We start from the raw sequence: 25,027 nt of genomic DNA, 5'->3' as shown, positions 1-25,027 counted from the left end.
GGGGCGGCCGGGTGCAGTGTAAAAACAAGCGTCGGGTTTTCAATGTTAGTCTATGAGAGATCTCGGGATCTCTTCAGCGCTGCAGGCAGGCAAGGGGGGGATTCCTCGGGGAAACCTCCACTTGGCCAAGGGAGAGGGACTCCTGGGGGTCACTCCTCCAGTGAAAGTCCGGTCCTTCAGGTCCTGGGGGCTGCGGGTGCAGGGTCTCTCCCAGGCGTCGGGACTTTAGGTTCAAAGAGTCGCGGTCAGGGGAAGCCTCGGGATTCCCTCTGCAGGCGGCGCTGTGGGGGCTCAGGGGGGACAGGTTTTGGTACTCACAGTATCAGAGTAGTCCTGGGGTCCCTCCTGAGGTGTTGGATCTCCACCAGCCGAGTCGGGGTCGCCGGGTGCAGTGTTGCAAGTCTCACGCTTCTTGCGGGGAGCTTGCAGGGTTCTTTAAAGCTGCTGGAAACAAAGTTGCAGCTTTTCTTGGAGCAGGTCCGCTGTCCTCGGGAGTTTCTTGTCTTTTCGAAGCAGGGGCAGTCCTCAGAGGATGTCGAGGTCGCTGGTCCCTTCGGAAGGCGTCGCTGGAGCAGGATCTTTGGAAGGCAGGAGACAGGCCGGTGAGTTTCTGGAGCCAAGGCAGTTGTCGTCTTCTGGTCTTCCGCTGCAGGGGTTTTCAGCTGGGCAGTCCTTCTTCTTGTTGCAGGAATCTAATTTTCTAGGGTTCAGGGTAGCCCTTAAATACTAAATTTAAGGGCGTGTTTAGGTCTGGGGGGTTAGTAGCCAATGGCTACTAGCCCTGAGGGTGGGTACACCCTCTTTGTGCCTCCTCCCAAGGGGAGGGGGTCACAATCCTAACCCTATTGGGGGAATCCTCCATCTGCAAGATGGAGGATTTCTAAAAGTTAGAGTCACTTCAGCTCAGGACACCTTAGGGGCTGTCCTGACTGGCCAGTGACTCCTCCTTGTTGCTTTCTTTGTTCCCTCCAGCCTTGCCGCCAAAAGTGGGGGCCGTGGCCGGAGGGGGCGGGCAACTCCACTAAGCTGGAGTGCCCTGCTGGGCTGTGACAAAGGGGGGAGCCTTTGAGGCTCACCGCCAGGTGTCACAGTTCCTGCCTGGGGGAGGTGTTAGCATCTCCACCCAGTGCAGGCTTTGTTACTGGCCTCAGAGTGACAAAGGCACTCTCCCCATGGGGCCAGCAACATGTCTCTAGTGTGGCAGGCTGCTGGAACCAGTCAGCCTACACAGACAGTTGGTTAAGTTTCAGGGGGCACCTCTAAGGTGCCCTCTGTGGTGTATTTTACAATAAAATGTACACTGGCATCAGTGTGCATTTATTGTGCTGAGAAGTTTGATACCAAACTTCCCAGTTTTCAGTGTAGCCATTATGGTGCTGTGGAGTTCGTGTTTGACAGACTCCCAGACCATATACTCTTATGGCTACCCTGCACTTACAATGTCTAAGGTTTTGTTTAGACACTGTAGGGGTACCATGCTCATGCACTGGTACCCTCACCTATGGTATAGTGCACCCTGCCTTAGGGCTGTAAGGCCGGCTAGAGGGGTGTCTTACCTATACTGCATAGGCAGTGAGAGGCTGGCATGGCACCCTGAGGGGAGTGCCATGTCGACTTACTCGTTTTGTCCTCACTAGCACACACAAGCTGGCAAGCAGTGTGTCTGTGCTGAGTGAGAGGTCTCCAGGGTGGCATAATACATGCTGCAGCCCTTAGAGACCTTCCTTGGCATCAGGGCCCTAGGTACTAGAAGTACCAGTTACAAGGGACTTATCTGAATGCCAGGGTGTGCCAATTGTGGATACAATGGTACATTTTAGGTGAAGGAACACTGGTGCTGGGGCCTGGTTAGCAGGGTCCCAGCACACTTCTCAGTCAAGTCAGCATCAGTATCAGGCAAAAAGTGGGGGGGTAACTGCAACAGGGAGCCATTTCTTTACACTTGCCATTTGGCATGGGGTCAGACCACCATGCTAAGGATAGTGCAGCCATAAAGGCTAACACCCAGCAGAGGCCACTGACAGCTGTCAGTGCCCAGAACCACACCTTTAGCTCTTCACCTAAAAGGGAAGGGGCTAAGTTACAGGCTTCTTTGGGTTCAGGTTGCCTGTCTGCTGTATTGGAGTGGGGGGTTACCACATCTTGTAGTAAACACCCTTCTTCCACTCTTTCTTCTGTTAGCTGAGGAGCCACCCACTCAGGTTTAACAGTTGCCTGACTAGCCAGGACTTCTTGTGGGTCAGGTTGGACTTTATCAGGGCCATTTTTGGAGTTCTCCCCTACTGGAGCAGAATCTCCTTGGCTTGCTGTAACCTTGGCTAAAGGTTGTCCACCCTTCCTACTCTGTTTTCTTTTCTTCTTCTTCTGGGGCCTGCTTGCATTTACTGCAGAGGCAGGACTTCCAGAATCCTTGGGAGAGGACTGGCACTGGACCAGTTTCTCTCTTGGGCTCTGACTAACCTCTGGGTAGTCATTTCCAAGGAGACAATCAAGGGGGAGGTCTGTACTGACTACTACCCTTCTCCAGCTAAGAGTGCCACCCACTTCTATGGGCACTAAAGCCACAGGCCTCTTAGTGACCCTGTCTAGGCTAACTCTTACCCTGGCAGTCTCACCTGGGATGTACTGGTTTGAGAGCACCAGCCTGTCATGCACAATAGTGTGACTGGCACAAATGTCCCTCAGGGCAGTGGTTGGGATTCCATTCACCAGTAGGTGGTGGAAGTGTCTACTTCCCTCTGGAATCTCCAACTCACCTGTTGGGCCCTGTTTCCAGTTGAAGGCTAGGAAGACCTCCTCATCTGAGGAGTCATCTCCCATGGCTACACTGGTTACCCCTGGAATTTTGTTCTGGGGTTTGTTTTTGGGACAAGAAGTGTCCTTGGTGTGGTGCCCAGACTGTTTACAGTTGTGGCACCATGCCTTAGTGGCATCCCAGTTCTTACCCTGGTACCCACCTTTGTTTTGGGTTGTGTCTTGGGGCCCACCCACCTGTTCTGGTTTTTGGGGGCCTACAGAGGACTCTTTTTCTTTGTTTCTAGTGTCACCCACTTTCTCCTGGGGAGTTTTTGTAACCCCTTTCTTTTGGTCACCCCCAGTGGAAGTTTTGGTTACCCTAGTCTTGACCCAGTGGTCTGCCTTCTTTCCCAATTCTTGGGGAGAAATTGGACCTAGGTCTACCAGATACTGATGCAACTTTTCATTGAAGCAGTTACTTAAAATGTGTTCTTTCATAAACAAATTATAAAGCCCAACATAGTCACACACTTCATTTCCAGTTAACCAACCATCCAGTGTTTTTACTGAGTAGTCTACAAAATCAACCCAGGTCTGGCTCGAGGATTTTTGAGCCCCCCTGAATCTAATTCTATACTCCTCAGTGGAGAATCCAAAGCCCTAAATCAGGGTACCCTTCATGAGGTCATAAGATTCTGCATCTTTTCCAGAGAGTGTGAGGAGTCTATCCCTACACTTTCCAGTGAACATTTCCCAAAGGAGAGCACCCCAGTGAGATCTGTTCACTTTTCTGGTTACACAAGCCCTCTCAAAAGCTGTGAACCATTTGGTGATGTCATCACCATCTTCATATTTTGTTACAATCCCTTTGGGGATTTTTAGGATGTCAGGAGAATCTCTGACCCTATTTAAAGTTGCTGCCACCATCAATGGGACCTAGGCCCATCTCTTTTCTTTCCCTTTCTATGGCTAGGAGCTGCTTTTCCAAAGCCAATCTTTTGACCATCCTGGCTAACAGGGGGTCATCTTCACTGAGAGCATCCTCAGTGATTTCAGAAATGCTGGACCCTCCTGTGAGGGAAGCAACATTTCTGACTATCATTTTTGGAGACAGGGCTTGAGAGGCCCTGGTCTCCCTATTTAGGACTGGAAGGGGGGAATTGCCCTCCAAGTCACTAATTTCTTCCTCTGTGAAGTCATCCTCAGAGGGGTTGGCTTTTTCAAACTCTGCCAACAGCTCCTGGAGCTGAATTTTGGTAGGTCTGGAGCCAATGGTTATCTTTTTGATATTACAGAGAGACCTTAGCTCCCTCATCTTAAGATGGAGGTAAGGTGTGGTGTCGAGTTCCACCACCTGCATCTCTGTATCAGACATTATTTTGCTAAAAGTTGGAAGACTTTTTAAAGAATCTAAAACTGTTTCTAGAATCTAATTTCAAACCTTTAACAAACTTTTAAACTCTAAAAGACAATGCTAAACAGGGACTTAACACACAAGGCCCTAGCAGGACTTTTAAGGATTTAGAAAAATTTCAAATTGCAAAAATGAATTTCTAATGACAATTTTGGAATTTGTCGTGTGATCAGGTATTGGCTGAGTAGTCCAGCAAATGCAAAGTCTTGTACCCCACCGCTGATCCACCAATGTAGGAAGTTGGCTCTGTATCTGCTATTTCAAAGTAAGGAATAGCATGCACAGAGTCCAAGGGTTCCCCTTAGAGGTAAGATAGTGGCAAAAAGAGATAATACTAATGCTCTATTTTGTGGTAGTGTGGTCGAGCAATAGGCTTATCCAAGGAGTAGTGTTAAGCATTTGTTGTACATACACATAGACAATAAATGAGGTACACACACTCAGAGACAAATCCAGCCAATAGGTTTTTGTATAGAAAAATATCTTTTCTTAGTTTATTTTAAGAACCACAGGTTCAAATTCTACATGTAATATCTCATTCGAAAGGTATTGCAGGTAAGTACTTTAGGAACTTCAAATCATCAAAATTGCATGTATACTTTTCAAGTTATTCACAAATAGCTGTTTTAAAAGTGGACACAGTGCAATTTTCACAGTTCCTAGGGGAGGTAAGTATTTGTTAGGTTAACCAGGTAAGTAAGACACTTACAGGGCTTAGTTCTTGGTCCCAGGTAGCCCACCGTTGGGGGTTCAGAGCAACCCCAAAGTCACCACACCAGCAGCGCAGGGCCGGTCAGGTGCAGAGTTCAAAGTGGTGCCCAAAACGCATAGGCTAGAATGGAGAGAAGGGGGTGCCCCGGTTCCGGTCTGCTTGCAGGTAAGTACCCGCGTCTTCGGAGGGCAGACCAGGGGGGTTTTGTAGGGCACCGGGGGGGACACAAGTCCACACAGAAATTTCACCCTCAGCGGCGCGGGGGCGGCCGGGTGCAGTGTAGAAACAAGCGTCGGGTTCGCAATGTTAGTCTATGAGAGATCTCGGGATCTCTTCAGCGCTGCAGGCAGGAAAGGGGGGGGTTCCTCGGGGAAACCTCCACTTGGGCAAGGGAGAGGGACTCCTGGGGGTCACTTCTCCAGTGAAAGTCCGGTCCTTCAGGTCCTGGGGGTGCAGGGTCTCTCCCAGGCGTCGGGACTTTAGGTTCAAAGAGTCGCGGTCAGGGGAAGCCTCGGGATTCCCTCTGCAGGCGGCGCTGTGGGGGCTCAGGGGGGACAGGTTTTGGTACTCACAGTATCAGAGTAGTCCTGGGGTCCCTCCTGAGGTGTTGGATCGCCACCAGCCGAGTCGGGGTCGCCGGGTGCAGTGTTGCAAGTCTCACGCTTCTTGCGGGGAGCTTGCAGGGTTCTTTAAAGCTGCTGGAAACAAAGTTGCAGCTTTTCTTGGAGCAGGTCCGCTGTCCTCGGGAGTTTCTTGTCTTTTCGAAGCAGGGGCAGTCCTCAGAGGATGTCGAGGTCGCTGGTCCCTTCGGAAGGCGTCGCTGGAGCAGGATCTTTGGAAGGCAGGAGACAGGCCGGTGAGTTTCTGGAGCCAAGGCAGTTGTCGTCTTCTGGTCTTCCGCTGCAGGGGTTTTCAGCTGGGCAGTCCTTCTTCTTGTAGTTGCAGGAATCTAATTTTCTAGGGTTCAGGGTAGCCCTTAAATACTAAATTTAAGGGCGTGTTTAGGTCTGGGGGGTTAGTAGCCAATGGCTACTAGCCCTGAGGGTGGGTACACCCTCTTTGTGCCTCCTCCCAAGGGGAAGGGGTCACAATCCTAACCCTATTGGGGGAATCCTCCATCTGCAAGATGGAGGATTTCTAAAAGTTAGAGTCACTTCAGCTCAGGACACCTTAGGGGCTGTCCTGACTGGCCAGTGACTCCTCCTTGTTGCTTTCTTTGTTCCCTCCAGCCTTGCCGCCAAAAGTGGGGGCCGTGGCCGGAGGGGGCGGGCAACTCCACTAAGCTGGAGTGCCCTGCTGGGCTGTGACAAAGGGGTGAGCCTTTGAGGCTCACCGCCAGGTGTCACAGCTCCTGCCTGGGGGAGGTGTTAGCATCTCCACCCAGTGCAGGCTTTGTTACTGGCCTCAGAGTGACAAAGGCACTCTCCCCATGGGGCCAGCAACATGTCTCTAGTGTGGCAGGCTGCTGGAACCAGTCAGCCTACACAGATAGTTGGTTAAGTTTCAGGGGGCACCTCTAAGGTGCCCTCTGTGGTGTATTTTACAATAAAATGTACACTGGCATCAGTGTGCATTTATTGTGCTGAGAAGTTTGATACCAAACTTCCCAGTTTTCAGTGTAGCCATTATGGTGCTGTGGAGTTCGTGTAAAACAGACTCCCAGACCATATACTCTTATGGCTACCCTGCACTTACAATGTCTAAGGTTTTGTGTAGACACTGTAGGGGCACAGTGCTCATGCACTGGTACCCTCACCTATGGTATAGTGCACCCTGCCTTAGGGCTGTAAGGCCTGCTAGAGGGGTGTCTTACCTATACTGCATAGGCAGTGAGAGGCTGGCATGGCACCCTGAGGGGAGTGCCATGTCGACTTACTCATTTTGTTCTCACTAGCACACACAGGCTTGTAAGCAGTGTGTCTGTGCTGAGTGAGGGGTCTCTAGGGTGGCATAAGACATGCTGCAGCCCTTAGAGACCTTTCTTGGCATCAGGGCCCTTGGTACTAGAAGTACCAGTTACAAGGGACTTATCTGAATGCCAGGGTGTGCCAATTGTGGATACAATGGTACATTTTAGGTGAAGGAACACTGGTGCTGGGGCCTGGTTAGCAGGGTCCCAGCACACTTCTCAGTCAAGTCAGCATCAGTATCAGGCAAAAAGTGGGGGGGTAACTGCAACAGGGAGCCATTTCTTTACAGGCCTCATTCTTCGCAGACTTTAATTTTGTCATCACATTCTGACCCAGATCATCTAATTAAAAAGCGGATGTCCTCTCAAGAATAAACACAGAGTAAACTATAAACATGTTGGAAAAGGCTGAAAAATTGGAGTGAAAGAGTATCTCTTTCAAAGAACAATGAGTTGAAGAAGGTTCTGAGATTTAAAAATGATCTTCTGGCTATAAGGAAGCCTTGTATATGCCACTAAAGAACTTCCGGAACTGGCCCTACAAGCCAATGATTACCAGTTGGCTAAGCAAAAGGGATTTTTTTTAAAAACACAGAATTGATAGACATTTTTGGTGGCCTTTCAGGAGTTCTCAGATGAGACAATATTTTAACCAGCAAAAGAAATGCGTAAAGGGAAAAGCTAACAGACAATGATGAAAGCGACTTATAACGTGCACAGTTACTCCAAGGAGTGTCCCGGAGCCGATAAGCCCCAACGGACAATTACCACCCCTTTCCACCGCTCCTTACCTTTGCACAAAGTCACTATTGATCGAACTGTTGATCATCCTTCGAGCCAGGACTACAATACAATATTTATTTAAATAGGGCTGTTTCATTAGCCCCATGTATGCACAGTGGCTTATAATGTCTTTCCGTTGATAACGTTTTAGACTTTCACACTTTGAATGCTGCAACTGAACGCCGTGGCAGAAAGACCATTCTGCTTTTAAGCCATTGTTGGGCAAAGCTGCTTCTTAACATCACAGGAACCTCATTATAGGCACACAATCTGGTAGGCACTTCCCTTTACCACAAAACATTAAGAAAAGCAAAAATGTAGAAATGTCTGAACCTGCCTCTAGATGGCAGAAATATGCTATGGCATGAGATACTAGAACGCCCTAGGTATTTGCAAGGTACCAAAGGGAACAACCAAAGTTCACCATTAAGAAAGGACCCAGTGAGTCGAACACCCACCTCAGCCACTAAAGCCTGATCAGTACGTATACTTGCAGACAACATCTAATAAATAACATGTAACACAGGGCCATAGGCAAATGAATGAGCTGCTATGTGACCCATGTACAGTCAGAGGGAAAGTATAAAAATGGGTAAAAGGAGATAAACAATGAAAGGAAGAAAGGAAGCAGGAGGTAGCCCTGGGAGCCTGCCATGTTGAAAGAGTGAAAAGGTGGATTGATAGGTGAATGGAGGGGACCAGCTCTCTTGCTTTGCTCACTTGTCATTAGGCCTATGGTTCACAGTGGGAGGGTATTTCAATCTTGTAGCTGCCACCTTGAAAGAACCCATAAAAACAAGGAAAGCAGACCAGGGAATGCAACCCTGACCTCTAGGTTTGGGCACAGCCTGTTTAATGAGGTGCAAGCAAAGACGACTTTGCGTAAAAACAAACAAGTGTCGACATCCTCAACACATTAGGACCTACCAAAACATTTGCTGAGATTCGTCTGCTTATCGATGAAAACTTTGGCGGACACAACATTGCCAAATGGCATAAACATCTGCAGAATGTCCTGGTCTCCGAACTCCTGGGGCAGATGATAGATGAACAGATTGGCTCCCTCTGGACCTTGAAAACAGTTAATGTAAGAGAGATCTCAGACAAGACCATCACAAGCAGAGCACTCAGAGGTTCTTTGCTCTCCCATCTTATCTGCACTACAGGCGCTTGTTAGACACCCCTGCTCGTCTGTCAGGATTGGAGCTCTGTCTCCCATTTGGAGACGAGAGTGACCTAGCACTCTATGTTATACCCAGTTAGTCAGTGGATTACCTCTCATCTGACCCAGTCAACAGCATTGGAAGCCCCATCAACATCATCCAAACAAAGGATACACTTGCACGTGAGCACCTCCCTCCCCTTTTCAGCACACGAGGACAGCAAACAATCCCTGCACCCAGCGAACCTACTGGTGAACACTGCACTTTGAGGTCACTAACCTGATCCTTACGCTGTTACTATCACAACCTTCCCTCTTGTGCTTCTCTACACCCCACATTGTCTGAACCTTGGAAAAGGGCATCCTCACCAGCCTCGGTGTCCTCTCCGCGTCTCTGGCTGTAGAGTGCAGGGAATCGCGGGTTCCACCTACCTTCCTTCTGGCTCCCTGCAGCCGCCCCGAGACCTTGGTGGGAGAGCAGGCTCTGGTTATAGAGTGAGGGCAGCGCAGCAGCGGCATACTGCTGGATGCCAGAGTAGGCCTGGGAGAGAGCCTCCATGGTACTGCCCGTGCCATTGGAGAGGCCGCTGTTACCGAGCCCGCCGTTCAGGGCAGCCATGCCTGCAGAGAGAAAGCACCAGCATTAGCACATCCTTCACATGAACCTGTGCAACAGAGCTCTGAGGGGAGGCCTTGGTTGGACCTTCGGGTTTACTACATAACATATTTCACATTCAATAAATGTAAAGTGTAGACAGCACTGGTGGATTCTGGCATGGGTACAACTCACTGGCCATTGAGACACATGCTAGCTGTGCCCTACACCATTAGTACGCACCAGCCAAGTAACATCTCACAGGGAAAGGTAACACGGGAGAGCAACAATGTGCGAGGGTGCTGGGGCGAGAACGCCAGGAACAAGAAGATATGTACTTGTGGGGCACGATTACCAGTGCTTAGAGGGATGAAGGGAGATTTAAGATCTGAGGTCCACCCCTTCTCGGAGGACCACACACAGAAGGAGCTCATCCCATGGATAATCGAAGGGTACAGATTCAAAAGGACAGCAAAGCACTTAAAAGCCTCAGCAGTCAATCTTCCCTCAGGTCACCTGCATTCTGAATGAGCGTTCATCCACACTTGCATTGTTATTCACTGCTTTCTCGGTTTTGCTTACTGCTGCAATGACAGACCAAAAAGTACCTGCTAAGGAGCTCATGTTGAGGCCACCGGTGGCTCCGGCCAACGACTGCAATGCTCCAAGCGATGCCATGTGGTTAGCAGAACTGCTACTACTTGAGCTGGGGTTGGAACCTGCAGGGTAAGAAAGGTAACCTTTATTCCATCCATTTAGTCACCAATTCTGTGAACTCTCCCCGCATGGATGGCAGCACTGACCTGCCTCTGACAGCAAATACCCTAGCATGTTCCCATCCCGTCCCACCAATCGCTAAACCCACCGCTGCAAACCAAGCAACCTTGTGAAGATGACCACAGATTTGTTTTTTTCTTCCCAAAACTTGTTGGCATTCCTGGGTCATGGGGCAACCAGTTCTCACTTGCCAGTGTCTGACATGGGGATTGCCTTTCAGCAGTGGTACCTGAGGGAGTCACAATACTTCAGCAAAAACCAAATAACTAATTTTGGAAAACTTTGTAGGGTAGTTCTTCCTAATTTAAAAAAAAAACATCTTAAAAGGTTCCATAGAAATACATATATAGTCCTAAATAATCCAAAAAGCTTAAGTCCAGTTACTGATGGCACCGGTATGGCGAACCCCCGGTGCCCTACAAAACCCCCCCTGGTCTGCCCTCCGAAGACGCGGGTACTTACCTGCTGGCAGACTGGAACCGGGACACCCCCTTCTCCATTGAAGCCTATGCGATTTGGGGCACCACTTTGAACTCTGCACCTGACCGGCCCTGAGCTGCTGGTGTGGTAACTTTGGGGTTGCTCTGAACCCCCAACAGTGGGCTACCTTGGACCGAAACTTGAACCCCGTAGGCGGTTTACTTACCTGCAAGAACTAACAATAACTTACCTCCCCTAGGAACTGTGAAAATTGCACTAAGTGTCTAGTTTTAAAATAGCTATATGTGATTTATGTGAAAAGTGTATATGCTATTGTGATTACTCAAAGTTCATAAAGTACTTACCTGCAATACCTTTCATTTGAAGTATTACATGTAAAATTTGAACCTGTGGTTCTTAAAATAAACTAAGATATTTTTCTATATAAAAACCTACTGGCCTGGAATTGTCTCTGAGTGTGTGTTCCTCATTTATTGCCTGTGTGTATGTACAACAAATGCTTAACACTACTCCTTTGATAAGCCTACTGCTCGACCACACTACCAAAAAATAAAGCATTAGTGTTATCTCTTTTTGCCACTATCTTACCTCTAAGGGGAACCCTTGGACTCTGTGCATACTATTCCTTACTTTGAAATAGTGCATACAGAGCCGACTTCCTACAGTAACCATGCCACTGAGCCATTTCCTTACACATGGGCAACATTTGGGCCACAGAGTTCCACAAGGTGTAAGCATGCCCAGGTTCACTGCAGGCCTTAGAGTCATGATTATACCCTAGGTACCGCAGGCAAGCCACAAATGGGTCAGTCACAGACATTTGTTTGTGTCAATTCCCCACAAGGTGTAAACCCTACAGACTTGGGAGGCGACAATTCACTTCCACACTGAAGAATTTTTTTAATTGTAGAGTCTTGAAGAGACAAGAGATTGACATCTTCTGCATCCATCAGGAACCCTTCTACGGTTTCTGGGCTGCAGTGCTGACCTCCTATTCATCACCATCAACCAACTCCTGCATCCACAGCTGGGTGGGTAGTAGCTTGTACTCCTCCTGGACTCCACCGACTCTTGGACTTGGTCCCCTCTCTCCACAGGTCTTTATTCAGGAATCCACCGCTGGTTTTCTTCCAGTCTTCTCTGGGTGTCTTTTCCTCCTTTTAGGCGATTTGGGAAAAATCCAGTGTTTTACTCCTGCATTCCCCGTATTTTGTGGGGTTGAGGTGGAACTGTGTTACTTATCTTTGTGGTTGTCTAATACCCCCAGCTCCCCTCTACACAGTTACTTACCTGGGTGGGGGCACCTTGTTAGCATTCAATTTTTTTTAGTATATGGTTTGGGCTCCCCTGGGGTCGCTATTGCTATGTGCACTGTTTTCTAACCTTTTCTGTGCCTATTTTTGATTACTAGTGTATATGTTCAGTGTATTACTTACCTCCCAAGGGTGGGTCACCTGTCTAGTATTTTGTGGTGATTTGTTCCAAAAAATAAAGTACCTTTATTCTTCTACAACTGAGTGTTTTCTTTCATGTGTGTGAGTAATGTGTGACTACAGTGGTATTGCAAGAGCTTTGCATGTCTCCTAGATAAGTCTTGGCTGCTCATCCAGAGCTACCTCTAGACAGCCTGGCTTTCTAGACACTGCCTACATTTCACTAATAAGGGATAACTGGACCTGGTATAAGCTAAGTACCACAGGTACCCACCACACACCAGGCCAGCTTCCTACACAGGTGTATTGTGAATTTCATGGGAACAATCATGAGTTACCTCAAAACCGAAACCTATTCTTTGAACACAATCTGACAACGTTCAACCTCAACACTAGATGGCTGGGCTGTATACTGTGTGAAATGTATACCTACATATGCTACCAAGCAGACTGAACCCAGACTACAGGTTGTGTGGCCACTGTCAATCTCTTATAACCTGGGTCAAGAGAGCAGTAGCTACTCTCATTAAGAAGGGTGCACTTTGGACGCCCCCTCAATGTTGAACTGCCTTTGCACCACAGAACTGGCCAAACAGTACCCAGATAACACTGCTCAGAAAGAACTGATTATCCAAAGCCCCCGAAAGGTCACGCAGGCTAAATAACAGACTCAATAACTAGATACTCATGAGACGCTTGCAAGAATAAATTAGTGGCTTTCCACTGTTTGCACGTTTGGATCCTCTCTATTCGCCTTCTGGGGGCTTTGTCTGGAAATGGAAATAAAACGTTTTATTTACCTGAATTGGCAAAGACACTGAGGGGGCTGCTAGAGGTGGTGAGAGACGAAGACCCACTTGGCACATTCTGACCTGCAGTAGCTGCTGCTGCCAATGCTGCCAAGTTCTGCAGCTGCATGGCATTGAGTCCTGAAATATAGAACAAAGACAAAGGTTAAAGCTCTTGGGCTATGCTTGCCACTGGCTCTTGCTTACATTATTTAGCCAAAATTAAGAGTGTATATTCAATTTCTGCTCACGTGATGTATGTTTTTAAGAGTCCTGATGCACGCCAAGATCCTTGTGAGTATACTCATTTAACAGTAATGTACCAGGGCACACTACTGAATTTCAACTGAATAGCCACTATGGGCACAAATCTCTAGTTAGTGCAGTGAATCAGTCATATACACTAAAACACATACAGATTGAGATTTAAAAAATATTTTAAAACCTAATGCTTCTAAATTAGTTATTAACTTGGAATTCAGTTTCTTCAGCAATGAGGTCTTTCATATAATCACATGCTTGAATTAATCCACGGAGTCAGGCTGGTTATAGATCCAAAAAATGTTTGTCTAGTGGTGTAGGAAAGTAACCTCTTTTTGGCTTTGTTACCCCCAGTTTTTGCCTGCTGTCAGTGTGTTTCAAGTGTGTTCAATGGGATCCTGCCAACCAGGACCCCAGTGACTGTGCTCTCTCCCTCTACATTTGGTTGCATGGAACGTTACTCCTCCCACAATTGGCATACTGGTGCCCCCATGTAACTCCCTACTTTATGGTACTTACGTACCCAGGGAATTGGGGCACCAGGGGTTCCCCATGGGCTGCAGCATGTATTATACCACCCATAGCGAGCCCATGCAAACTATCTGCAGGCCTGCCATTGCAGCCTGCGTGAAAAAGGATAAGTTACTTACCTGAAAATCCTAGTTCTCTTCCAGGGGTATCCTCATAAAAGTCATAAACATTGAATATTCCCGCCCTTGTGCGGGGACCCCGGAGCATATATAAAATACACACATTATACATGTGTAAAACAGCAATGCAGGCTATAATGTTAAACAGGCTAAAATGCTTTATTTCTATGAAGTTTTTTTTTTTTTTAATATTATAAAATTACAATAGAGAATAAATATCTACCCAAGCCCAAAACTGGGCTTAGGGAAGTAAGCAGCAGTAAACGCTAGAGAAAAAGAGAAAAAACTACATTGAAAAACAAAGGAGCATTCTTAGCCAATAGGCTGCATGCAGGTTAACACAGGAGAACCATAAAAACTTTGGCACCGTGCCTTTAAGACCCTGAGCACCTCCAGTATCCCACCATGCCTCAGGGGTGAAGGAGAGGTGACAGTTGGTTCACAGTTAGGTCAGTACTTTTTTACGGTGACAATCTGTGTAACTGATTCGAAAGACAGTCTGTCCTGCACTTCTAGGAGACGTGAGTCCGGGGAGGAGGGTGGGTTGTTTATGACTTTGATGAGGATACCCCTGGAAGAGAACTAGGATTTACAGGTAAGTACCGTATTTACCGGCGTATAACACGCACCTCATTTTAAGAGGAAATTTCTGGAAAAAAAAACCTTAAATTTATATCGGCGTATAACACGCACACATCATTTGCCCCCTATTTTCAGGGAGAAAAAGTGCGTGTTATACGCCGATAAATACGGTAACTTATCCTTCTCTTCCAGGGGATCCTCATCAATAGTCATAAACAGTGAATAGATTAGCAAGCCCATCCCTAAACTCTGCGGACTGTCTAATAGAAGTGCAGGAATAGATACATATTATGCAAATAAATTTCTCAGAGAGGCCTGCCCCACTTGGGCATCCGCTCTTGCATCTGAGTCCAAACAGTAATGTCTAGTAAACATATGTACAGACTTCCATGTAGCAGCCTTACAAATCTCAGATATTGGAACATTGTTAAGGAGGGCAGCAGTAGCCGCTTTTCCCCTTGTGGAATGCGCTTTAGGCCTAGCTAGTAATTGTTTATTAGCCAGCTGGTAAGTATTAACAATACAAGAAACTATCCATCTTGATATAGTTCGTTTAGATGCTGCCTCTCCTGTCCTCAAAAGACCATAATTTACAAACAATCGGTTGGAATGTCTAATCGATTTTGTTTTATCCAAATAAAATTTCAGCACTCTTTTCAAGTCTAAGGAGTGCAATGCTTTCTCTGCCGGAGTCTCCGGATTGGGAAAGAAAGTCGGTAAAGATATAGTCTGATTGATATGGAATTCTGACACCACTTTCGGAAGGAAAGATGGGTGAGTTCGCAGAACCACTCTATTATCGTGAAAAACCGTGTACGGTTCTTTGGAAGACAAAGCCTGAATTTCACTGACCCTCCTTGCCGAAGTAATGGCCACCAAAAAAGCCGTCTTCCACGTAAGGTGTTGTAAAGAGGCCTTGTGTATAGGCTCAAAAGGAGGGCCCATAAGTTTTGACAATACTATGTTCAGTTCCCATGGAGGAGATGGTCTCCGAATGGGAGGAAAAACTTTTTTCAAACCTTCTAGGAAATCCTTGACTACAGGTTTCGTAAAGGATTCCTGAGAAGGTGACTTACGATAGGCTGTAATGGCAGACAAATGTACCTTAATGGATGATACCTGCAGACCGGACTTTGCCAGATGAAGTAAATAGGACAGTATGACATCCTCCTGAGCCCGTATGGGATTCTGGCCTTGTTGACAGCACCATATGTAGAATCTCTTCCACTTAAAAGCGTAAGAACGCCGCGTGAAAGGTCGTTTGGACTCTTTCAAGATGTTCATACACTCCTGTGAGAGCCCTAGGTGCCCATACTGCAGGAATTCAGGAGCCATGCTGTTAAGCTCAGAGAGGGTAGGTTGGGATGTAGAATCCTGCCCTCCATTCTCCTCAGAAGATCCGGTCTGCACGGCAGCCTCCTGTGAGGTTTTTCGGATAGGTTGAGGAGATCTGTGTACCAGAATTGACGGGGCCATTGTGGCGCTATGAGAATCATTCTGGTTCTAGATCTGTAAAGTTTGTTGATCACCGCCGGTATGAGGGGAATCGGTGGAAAGGCGTAGAGAAATATCCCTGACCAGTCGATCAACAGGGCATTCCCTCGAGATCCCGGAAGGTAGAACCTGGATGCGAAGTCTGGGCATTTCTTGTTTACTTCGTCTGCGAAGCGATCCAATTGAGGTCGACCCCATTGAGCAAAGATGTATTCGACAACTTCGCCGTGTAGGAGCCAATCGTGTGCGTCCTCTAGGTGTCTGCTCAGGAAATCTGCTTCCACGTTTTGTTGTCCTGGCAGGTGAACCGCTGTAAGTGACATTCCTCTGGCCAGGAGCCAATGCCATATCGTTTGGGACTCTCGAGATAGGGGTAGGGATCTCGTTCCCCCCTGTTTGTTCAAATAATACATCGTGGTTGTATTGTCCGTTTGTATTAGGAGAGTTTTCCCCTGAATTAATGGTGTGAAAGCCTGGAGAGCCAGATGGACCGCTCTGAGTTCCAGCAGATTGATGTGGTACTGCTTTTCCTTGTCTGACCACAGGCCCTGAGCTTGAAGGGGACCCAGATGAGCCCCCCATCCCTGAAGAGACGCATCCGTTACGAGAGTGTCGGATGGAACTACCTGGTGAAACGGAGCACCTACTGACAGGTGAGGTCTGTGCATCCACCATTTCAATGACTGAAGTGCCGCTGCCGGTAGTCTCACTCTGTCCTCCCAGCGACCTGTCCTTTGGCTCCAGTTGCTCTCCAATGCCTCTTGGAGGGGCCTCATGTGCAGTCTGGCATTTGGGACAATGAAAATGCATGATGCCATGGAGCCCAGCAGCGATGTCACCTGACGTGCCGTAGGTGCGTTGGCTTTCAACAGGTCCTGACACTTCCTGTCTATTGAGGATAGTCGTTCCTCCGAAGGATACACTCTTTGGAGTTCTGTGTTTATTATAGCTCCCAGGTAGTGAAGGTTCTGTGTTGGAATCAAGGTTGACTTTTGGCAATTGACCTGAAGACCTAGAGACTCGCAAACCCTGAGCACAATGTCCCGATGGCTTCTCGCCTGCTCCGGAGAAGAAGCCTTCAGTAACCAGTCGTCTAGGTATGGGTAGATGAATATCTTTTGTTTTCGAAAATGTGCCGCTACCACCGCCATACATTTCGAGAAGACGCGTGGGGCAGATTTTAGGCCAAATGGTAGAATTTCTGATGCTTGGGAGCTATTGGGATGTGAAAATATGCATCCTGCAGGTCGATGGAGCACATCCAGTCTCCCTGATGTAGTTGAGGGAAAATCTGGTGAAGCGCTAGCATCCTGAACTTCTGTTTTCTTATGTATTTGTTCAGCAGCCGTAAGTCCAGAAATGGTCTGAAGACGCCCTCTAGGCCCTTTTTCGCCACCAGAAAATAACAGGAGTAAACCCCCTTTCCTCTGTGCGCAGGTGGAACCCTTTCTATGGCATTCTTTTGTAAGAGGGCGAGAGCCTCTTTGCGCAGCAGGCTGAGATGGATTGCATTTGGCTGGTGGCAAGTGTGGTGGAGGCTGTTTGAAAAGAAGAGAGTAGCCATTTTCGACAATATTGAGCACCCATTTGTCTCTTGTGATAGAGTGCCACTCGTGAAGATAACCTGCAATACTTCCCCCCACCGGAGTGGTGTACAGTGTCGAGGGAAGCGAGATTTCATTGTTTGGCCGGCGCTTTCGGTGTGGACTGCTGAGGTCTACTTGACCCTCGCTCCCTTGTGTTCCTTCGCTGAAAGAGAGGGCGTCCCTGCCGTTGTTGTGGCCTCTGGGACCAGTGAGGGGATTGAACCCTCTGCTGGAAAGGGCGCCTGTCATAAGGCCTATACCTTCTCCTGAAATCTTTCTTCCTTTCCAGGCCTACCGCCCTCATGGTGTCCACCTCGGTCTTCATGCAGGCCATTTCCTCGTCTGCATGGGTACCGAACAGCGAGTTCCCGGCGAATGGGAGATTCAGGATACACTGTTGTGCTTCTTGTTTCAACCCAGTCAGTATCAGCCAGGAAGACCTTCTTGCACAGATTCCATGTGCATACCCATGTGCAGCTAGATCCGCCCCATCTGCCACCGCGCTGATAACCTGGTTGGATACCAGGCATCCCTCCTGCAGGATCTCTTGAAAATCTTGTCTGTCTTCTCTGGGCAATTTCTCTGTGAATCTATTGAGGGAGTCCCACAGAGAATGGTCACACCTGCCCAGGAGTGCAGAAGCACTGGAGACTTTCATTGCCGAAGCCGCCGTACATCTTTCTCCCTAGAGAGTCTAGATGTCTGCTCTCTTTATCCGGGGGGACCGTGGAGGATGATTCCACCGAGTGGATTTTTCAGGCTGCGGCCAATATTACAGAGTCCGGTGGCGGATCCTTTCTTAGGAACAAAGGGTCCTGTTCGGGAGCCATATATTTTTTCAGAATCCTAGCCGGGGCAGATTTGAGTGTAGCTGGGGCCAGAAAAGTGTCCATGGTTGGCTGCAACAAACCAGGCACTAGAGGCAGTAGCTTTTTTGACGCTGATCTATGCTGCAGAGTCTCAAAGATGACTGACGAGGAGGTAGATGGCTCTGGAACCTCTATGTTTAATTTCTGCGCTCCCCTTAACAGCACCTCGTTAAACGTGGTAATGTCATCCCACGGTGAGACCCTAGCAGGTGGAGAATCTGTTAGGGTGGGTGAGTAACGCCCGACAGATGATCCTGACGACGACCAAGAGGGTGATCTTCTTCGTGAACGAGACCTGGATCGCCGTTGAGAACGAGACCTGCTGCGAGACGCTGTAGCAGAGCGCCCAGGCCTCGCGGTCGGTTGACGAGGAACAGAACGAGCCCGTTCTGCCCTTGCTGTCGGTGATGGCGTTCTTGGAAGGGAGGCAGTAGGCGAGTACATTCGCGAATACTGCGAATCCGGGGAGGCCGCTGGTCTGTTAAGGCTCTCTAGCCATCTTGGAGATAGGTTGATGGGCGAAACATGTCCAGATGATGCCGCTCTTGAACGAGATGAGTCGCTCGGTATGGAGACCACGGGAGATGGTGCGGGCTTGTCTGCTGGCGAAGGGCGATGTTCTACTCCCTGCGGGACAGGTAAAACCTGTGTCGACGTCGACGGCTGTGTCGACGTCGAAGGGCGCCCCATCGCTTGTTCTTGCCTCGACGTTGAGTGCCTCGACGTCGAACGGTGATCTTTGGACCTCGACCTACTCGCCGTCGTGTGCCTCGACGTGGAGCGGTGGGAGGTCGACGGCGGATGTCTCTCATGCCGTCGTGGCGATTTCGACGTCGCGTCTCTTGACGTCGGGGGCGTACGGCCTTTGGCGGCGACTGGGCACGCCAGCGATGGCTCGACGTCGATCGGCGGGCGCCGTCGACGGAGATCTGCCCCTGCGATGGTGTTCCCTCGACGCCGTCTCCTTCGACGTCGGGTCTTTCACGGTCGACGGCGATCTATGCCGGTGAGACAGTGGCAGCGACGACGTCGACGGGGAACAAACAGGTACTTTCCTACCTGCTGACGTCGACCTAGCCATTCTCTCCTGAGAATGGCCTGCTAGTTGCCTGGGAAGAGAGGAGGACGATGTTTTCTGCCTCTCATGAAGCCCATGTAGCCTGATCTTCTCTCTGTCCTTCAGAGTCCTCTTTGACATATTCTTGCAGTGCTTGCAAGTGTCAGGGCAGTGACTCTGAGGCAGGCACACAATACAAAGAGAGTGTGGGTCTGACTGGGCCTTCTTCCCACAAGAAGGGCATTTGACAAAAAGTGAAGGCATTTTTCTGTCAGGAAAAAACTGCCAAACACAGACAAAGATGTTATCTGTCGAATGAAACAGGAAAAAACGCTTTTTAAAGGATTTTTCTGAGAAAAAACTCAGAAAAACTGAGAGCTCAATGCTCCAGGATCCTCTCAGAAGAAGCCGGAAAAAAGAACTGACCTAACTGTGTACCAACTGTCACCTTTCCTTCACCCCTGAGGCATGGTGGGATACTGGAGGTGCTCAGGGTCTTAAAGGCACGGTGCCAAAGTTTTTATGGTTCTCCTGTGTTAACCTGCATGCAGCCTATTGGCTAAGAATGCTCCTTTGTTTTTCAATGTAGTTTTTTCTCTTTTTCTCTAGAGTTTACTGCTGCTTACTTCCCTAAGCCCAGTTTTGGGGGCTTGGGTAGATATTTATTCTCTATTGTAATTTTATAATATAAAAAAAAAAAAAAAAAAAAATTCATAGAAATAAAGCATTTTAGCCTGTTTAACATTATAGCCTGCATTGCTGTTTTACACATGTATAATATGTGTGTATTTTATATATGCTCCGGGGTCCCCGCACAAGGGCGGGAATATTCAATGTTTATGACTATTGATGAGGATCCCCTGGAAGAGAAGTGCATGTACCCTTTCCACTACGGGTCACTGCACCAGGTCACTGTAAGTCACCCCTATGGTAGGCCCTCCTACGCCAGAGAGCAGGGTGCAAGTACTTGTGTGTGAGGGCACCTCTGCATGAGCAGAGGTGCCCTTACGAACTCCAGCCCCATTTTCCTGGACTTCGTGAGTGTGGGAAGCCATTTTACCTGTTTACTGGACATAGGTACCTATGTCCAGCTACATAATGGTAAACTCCGAACCTAGGCATGTTTGGTATCAAACATGTCAGAATCATACCCCAATACTATTGGTTGTATGATACCATGCACTCTGGGGGCTCCTTAGAGGACCCCCCCAGCCTTGCTCCTACCAACTTTCTGGGGTTTTCCAGGCAGCCCACGCTGCTGCCACCCCTCAGACAGGCTTCTGTCCTCCTGCTGCTTGACCAGTTCAGGCAGAGGAAGGCAGAACAAAGGATTTCTGTAGGGAGAGAGAGGCAACACACTCTCCCTTTTGAAATAGCTGTTACATGGGTTGGGAGGGCTAGCCTCCCCAAGCCACTTACGCTTTGAAGGGCACATTTGGTGCCCTCAGTGCATAAACCGGTTTGCACCAGTCCAGGGACCCCTAGTCCGTGCTCTGGCGTGAAACTAGACAATGGAAAGAGAAATGACCACTCCCTTGTCCATCACCACCCCGGGGTGGTGCCCAGAGCTCCTTTAGGTGGCCACTTGATTCTGCCATCTTGAATCCAAGATGGGTAGCGGTCCCGGAGAGTATCTGATTGGCCAGGTTAGGCAGGTGACGTCACAGGCCCCTCCTGATAGTTGGTCGCCCTGCTAGGCCTGGTCACTTGGGGCTTGCTTTAGGTAAAGAACACTGGCACTGCGGAACTGGTTAGCAGGAATCCAGTGCACTTCAGTCAAAGCATCTAAAAAACAGGCACAAAGTGTGTGTTTTTTGGGGGGTTCTGCAACTACAACCTAGCTCCCTACACATGTGAATTTGGCAAACAAACAGCACATGTGCTGCCTGGTAAACAAGACTTAACAAGCATTTGCAATGCAACGGGTCTCTTGTTTGCTCGTGTTAGAGTAGATAGCGTTGTAAACTCCTAACCGGACTTTTCCCCTATCGGCAAAAGTGCATTTATGTACGTAACCCGAAAAAGTGTAATTAACTGTGTAAAGCGCTCGACTTCTGCCAAGCGAAATCGCGCTAGGAAAATAGAGAAAAAGTAGTCCACGAGCCGGACAGAAATCAGCGAGCCTCGCATGTTTTCTGTACTTGGTCGATGCGCTCAAGGAGGGCTAGCCACCGGAAAAGGCATGACGTATGCATGCCTTCGACTAATGAAAGCAAGCAGATTTTAATAGGCAAGCCCACGAACCAATGAAAAACACTGACGTGACGTCGACAGGGCTCCAAGCCCTTTTGTAATACCTAAAGCGTCACGCAAGCGCTTGCAACGCAGGCTCGACCCTAAAAATGGAAGAGGTTAAAGGAGTCATCCAGTACAGTCTTCCCTATTTCTGCCCGTTGGTCTTGCTCTGGGGTCCCTTGTTCCTTCTTTTGAAGCCCCTTCTCATTCTCTAACTAATGGATTAAACTACTGTTGGACTATGGTCGCAGGACCAAATTCTAAGGAGCGGGCCTGGTGTGTGGTGGGGTACCTATGGTACTTACACCTTCTACCAGGTCCATGTATCCCCTCTTAGTGAAATGTAGGCAGTGTCTAGAAGCCAGACTCTCTAGATTTAGCTGTGGATGAGCAGCCAAGGCTTATCTAGGAAACATGCACAGTTCATGCATTACCACTGTAGTTACACAGTACTCACACACATGAAAGAAAACAGTTGTACAAAAATAAAGGTACTTTATTTTTTGGCACAAAATCACCACAAAATACTAGTCAGGTGACCCACCCCTAGGAGGTAAGTAATACACTAAATATATACACTCAATCAGAACTAGGCATAGAAAAAGTTAGAAAACAAAGCAAATAGCAATAACCAACAGTGACCCTAGGGGGAGAACAAACCATATGCTAAAAAAAGGAATGCGAACATGGTACCCCCACCTAGGTAAGTAAACTGCGCAGCGGTGAGCTGGGGGTATTAGAAAACCACAAAGGTAAGTAACCAGTGACCAGGAAAGCAGGGGTAAAACACTGCATTTCCCCAAACCACCCAAAAAGAGTCAAAATAAAAAAATAAAAGACACCCGGCGAAGACTGCAAGAAAACCAGCAGTGATTCCTGAAGAAAGAAGACCTATGGAGAGAGGGAACCAAGTCCAAGAGTCACAGTAGAGTTCAGGAGGAGCAGGAGCTACTGCCCACCCAGCTCTGGATGCAGGAGTTGGTCGACGGTGATAAAGAACAGGTTATATCTGCAGCCCTGGAGCCGGAGAAGAGTTTCTGATGGATGCAGAAGATGTCCCACGCCGGAAGGGAGATTGCAGACGGGTGTCTGTGCATGATTTCCACCTACAAGCCTTGGCAAAAGCTAACTCGCGGTTAGTGGAAAAGAGGTGCTGCCGGGTACTAGCAAAGTCCAGGACGACTCAATCCAGTTGGGGGGGGAGTCACAGGGGACCCTCAGCGTTGCAGAGAGTCCGCAGGGGCAGCACCCACAGGAGCCCCACAGACCATGGACACAGGAGTCGCAGAAGGGGCCCACGCAGCACTACAAAAGAGAATCCCACACCACATGAGAACCACACAGGAGGCTGTGGTTTGCAGGATGGAGTGCCGGGGGCTGGAGCTACACATCACCTGAAGATCCCTTGGAGGAGATGCAAACAAACCTTGGCAACTGCAAGAGACATAGTGCACGGGGTACTGTCCTGCGTGGGAAGGCAAAGGCTTACCTCCACCAAAGTTAGACAGTTGGCAGAGAGGACCAAGAGGACTACTCCGGACCCCCACCTGTGACGCAGGATCCACACAGCTCAGCAGGACTGAGGATCAATGCAGTCTGTTGTCACTTGTTGTTGGTGCCTACAGTTGCAGGGGAGTGACTCCTTCATTCCAAGGGAGATTCCTTCTTGTGCAGGATGAAAGGTTGCAGCCTGAGGATGCACGGCAAGGAAATTGTTGCAAAACTGGCAGGAGCCCTGGAAACAATGTTGGTGAAGAGCACCTTCTTCTTGGAATCAGCTTGTCAGGTCCTGGAGGTTACAGTTGCAGTTCCCGAGGCCAGAGGACCCACCCAGAGAGAGAACCCTAAATAGCCCTGAAAGAGGGATTGGTCACCTAACCGGATAAGCACCTTTCAGAAGGGGGCTCTGACATCACCTGCCTGGCATCTCAGATGCTCCCAGAGTTCCCGGCCAACCTTGGAATCAAGATGGCAGAACCCAGAAACCCTCTGGAGGAGCTTTGGGCACCACCCCTGGGGTGATGGACAGGGGAGTAGTCACTCCCCTTTCCATTGTCCAGTTGTGCACCAGAGCAGGGACTGGGGGTCCCTGAACCTCTGTGGACTGGTATATGCATGGAGGGCACAAAATGTGCCCTTCAACGCAAATCTGTGGCTTGGGGAGGCTACCCCTCCCAATGCAGTCACACCTATTTTCAAAGGGAGAGGGTGTTACCTCCCTCTCCCAAAGTAAGTCCTTTGTTCTGCCTTCCTGGGCTTGATCAGATCAAGCAGCAAGAGAGCAGAAATCTGCCTGAGGGGAGGCAGCAGCTGGACCAAACATGCCCAGGTTGGGAGTTACCATTAATTGGCTGGACCTTGGTAGTGACCTATGTCCAAATGGCGTCCCTGCACTGACAAAGTCCAGGAATATGGATCTGGAGTTTGCAGGGGCACCTCTGCTTGTGCAGGGGTGCCCTCACATACAGTTACCTGCACCCTGCCCTCTGGGCAGAGAGGGCCTACCATAGGGGTGACTTCTAGTGACCTGTAGTGAAAACGGGTGCATGCACCATTTCACTCCGGCTGCAATGGAAGGCCTGCAGAACCCTTTCCATGGGCTCCATTTGGGTGGCAGAATAACTGCTTCAGCCCATAGGGATCCCCTGGAGCCCCAATGCCCTTTGTACATTGGTACCATATACTAGGGACTTAGATAGGGGGGACCAGTATGCCAATTCTGAGAATGAAAAGTTACCAGCAACCAGATTTAGAGACAACAGCACAGTCACTGGGGTCCTGGTTGTCAGTGTGTTTGTGTTCACCGGGATCCTGCTAAACAGGCAAAAAGTGGGGGTAACCAAGATAGAGAGAGGCAACTTTCCTACACATATATTATGATGTCTGCTGACTGCCATGAGCTGAGCTATTAGTGCTCTCAGTCTACTCCTAGACTGGTCTACAACCCACCTATGTCATGGATGCAGTGCCTCTGCGATGTAAGTTCTCTGGGCTAAACCCACAGGCAATCCCTGGATGCTTAATAGACCCTTATTGAGGGGGAGGGCGTGGCGTTCAATATGTAATGTGTGTAAATCACTAGCGAAGGCAAGGCGTGCTCAGCTTATGTGTGGACAAAACAGATAACACCTGATTGCATACCAGTGTCTCCAAGTCGGGTGGACCGGTTTCACTGCATCTCACCCCAATACCTTCCACTTAGGGCAAACTACACTCAACACCTTATTAAAGCATGTATTCCCACGAGGCAGGTACCAGCTGCAAGTCATGAAACTTTATGGGCTCGTCAGTAAAACGAAGCGGTATCTGAATTCTGCAATATAACAGGTATGGAGGAGAAAATGAAAAAGTAGGACAAAAATGGCCAGAGGACAGGAAAAGATTGAGAGGACTCAACTACAAGTAAGCAGAACTACATCATCAACAGGGAGACTGGAAAATAAAACAGGATATATCACTGATAAAAGAAGGGATAATACAATAAAAAATTAAGAAAACAATGGTCAAAAATCAAGACTATCAACCAGCAAATAAACAAGACTG

The 25,027-nt window shown here is 48.6% G+C and overlaps 1 protein-coding gene across 8 annotated transcripts in view; it reads right to left on the bottom strand.

Annotated features, from left to right (window-relative positions):
* Window positions 1-25,027, bottom strand: part of CELF1 (CUGBP Elav-like family member 1) — a 383,811-nt gene that overhangs the window by 103,260 nt on the left and 255,524 nt on the right. For 4 of the 8 annotated variants that reach the window (XM_069221621.1, XM_069221618.1, XM_069221620.1 and 1 more), the window contains exons 10-13: window positions 12,763-12,891; window positions 9,920-10,030; window positions 9,149-9,337; window positions 8,482-8,625 (exon numbers count right to left, since the gene is read on the bottom strand). In XM_069221621.1, the coding sequence (XP_069077722.1) occupies window positions 8,482-8,625; window positions 9,149-9,337; window positions 9,920-10,030; window positions 12,763-12,891 (573 nt within the window). Of the gene's footprint in view, window positions 1-8,481; window positions 8,626-9,085; window positions 9,338-9,919; window positions 10,031-12,762; window positions 12,892-25,027 lie in introns of all 8 variants that reach the window. The other 4 variants (XM_069221615.1, XM_069221614.1, XM_069221616.1 and 1 more) reach the window with 1 other exon arrangement.

This window comes from Pleurodeles waltl, chromosome 3_1 (genome assembly GCF_031143425.1).
Source record: "Pleurodeles waltl isolate 20211129_DDA chromosome 3_1, aPleWal1.hap1.20221129, whole genome shotgun sequence".
NCBI lineage: Eukaryota > Metazoa > Chordata > Amphibia > Caudata > Salamandridae > Pleurodeles > Pleurodeles waltl.
This window is presented reverse-complemented; position numbering and strand designations above follow the sequence as displayed.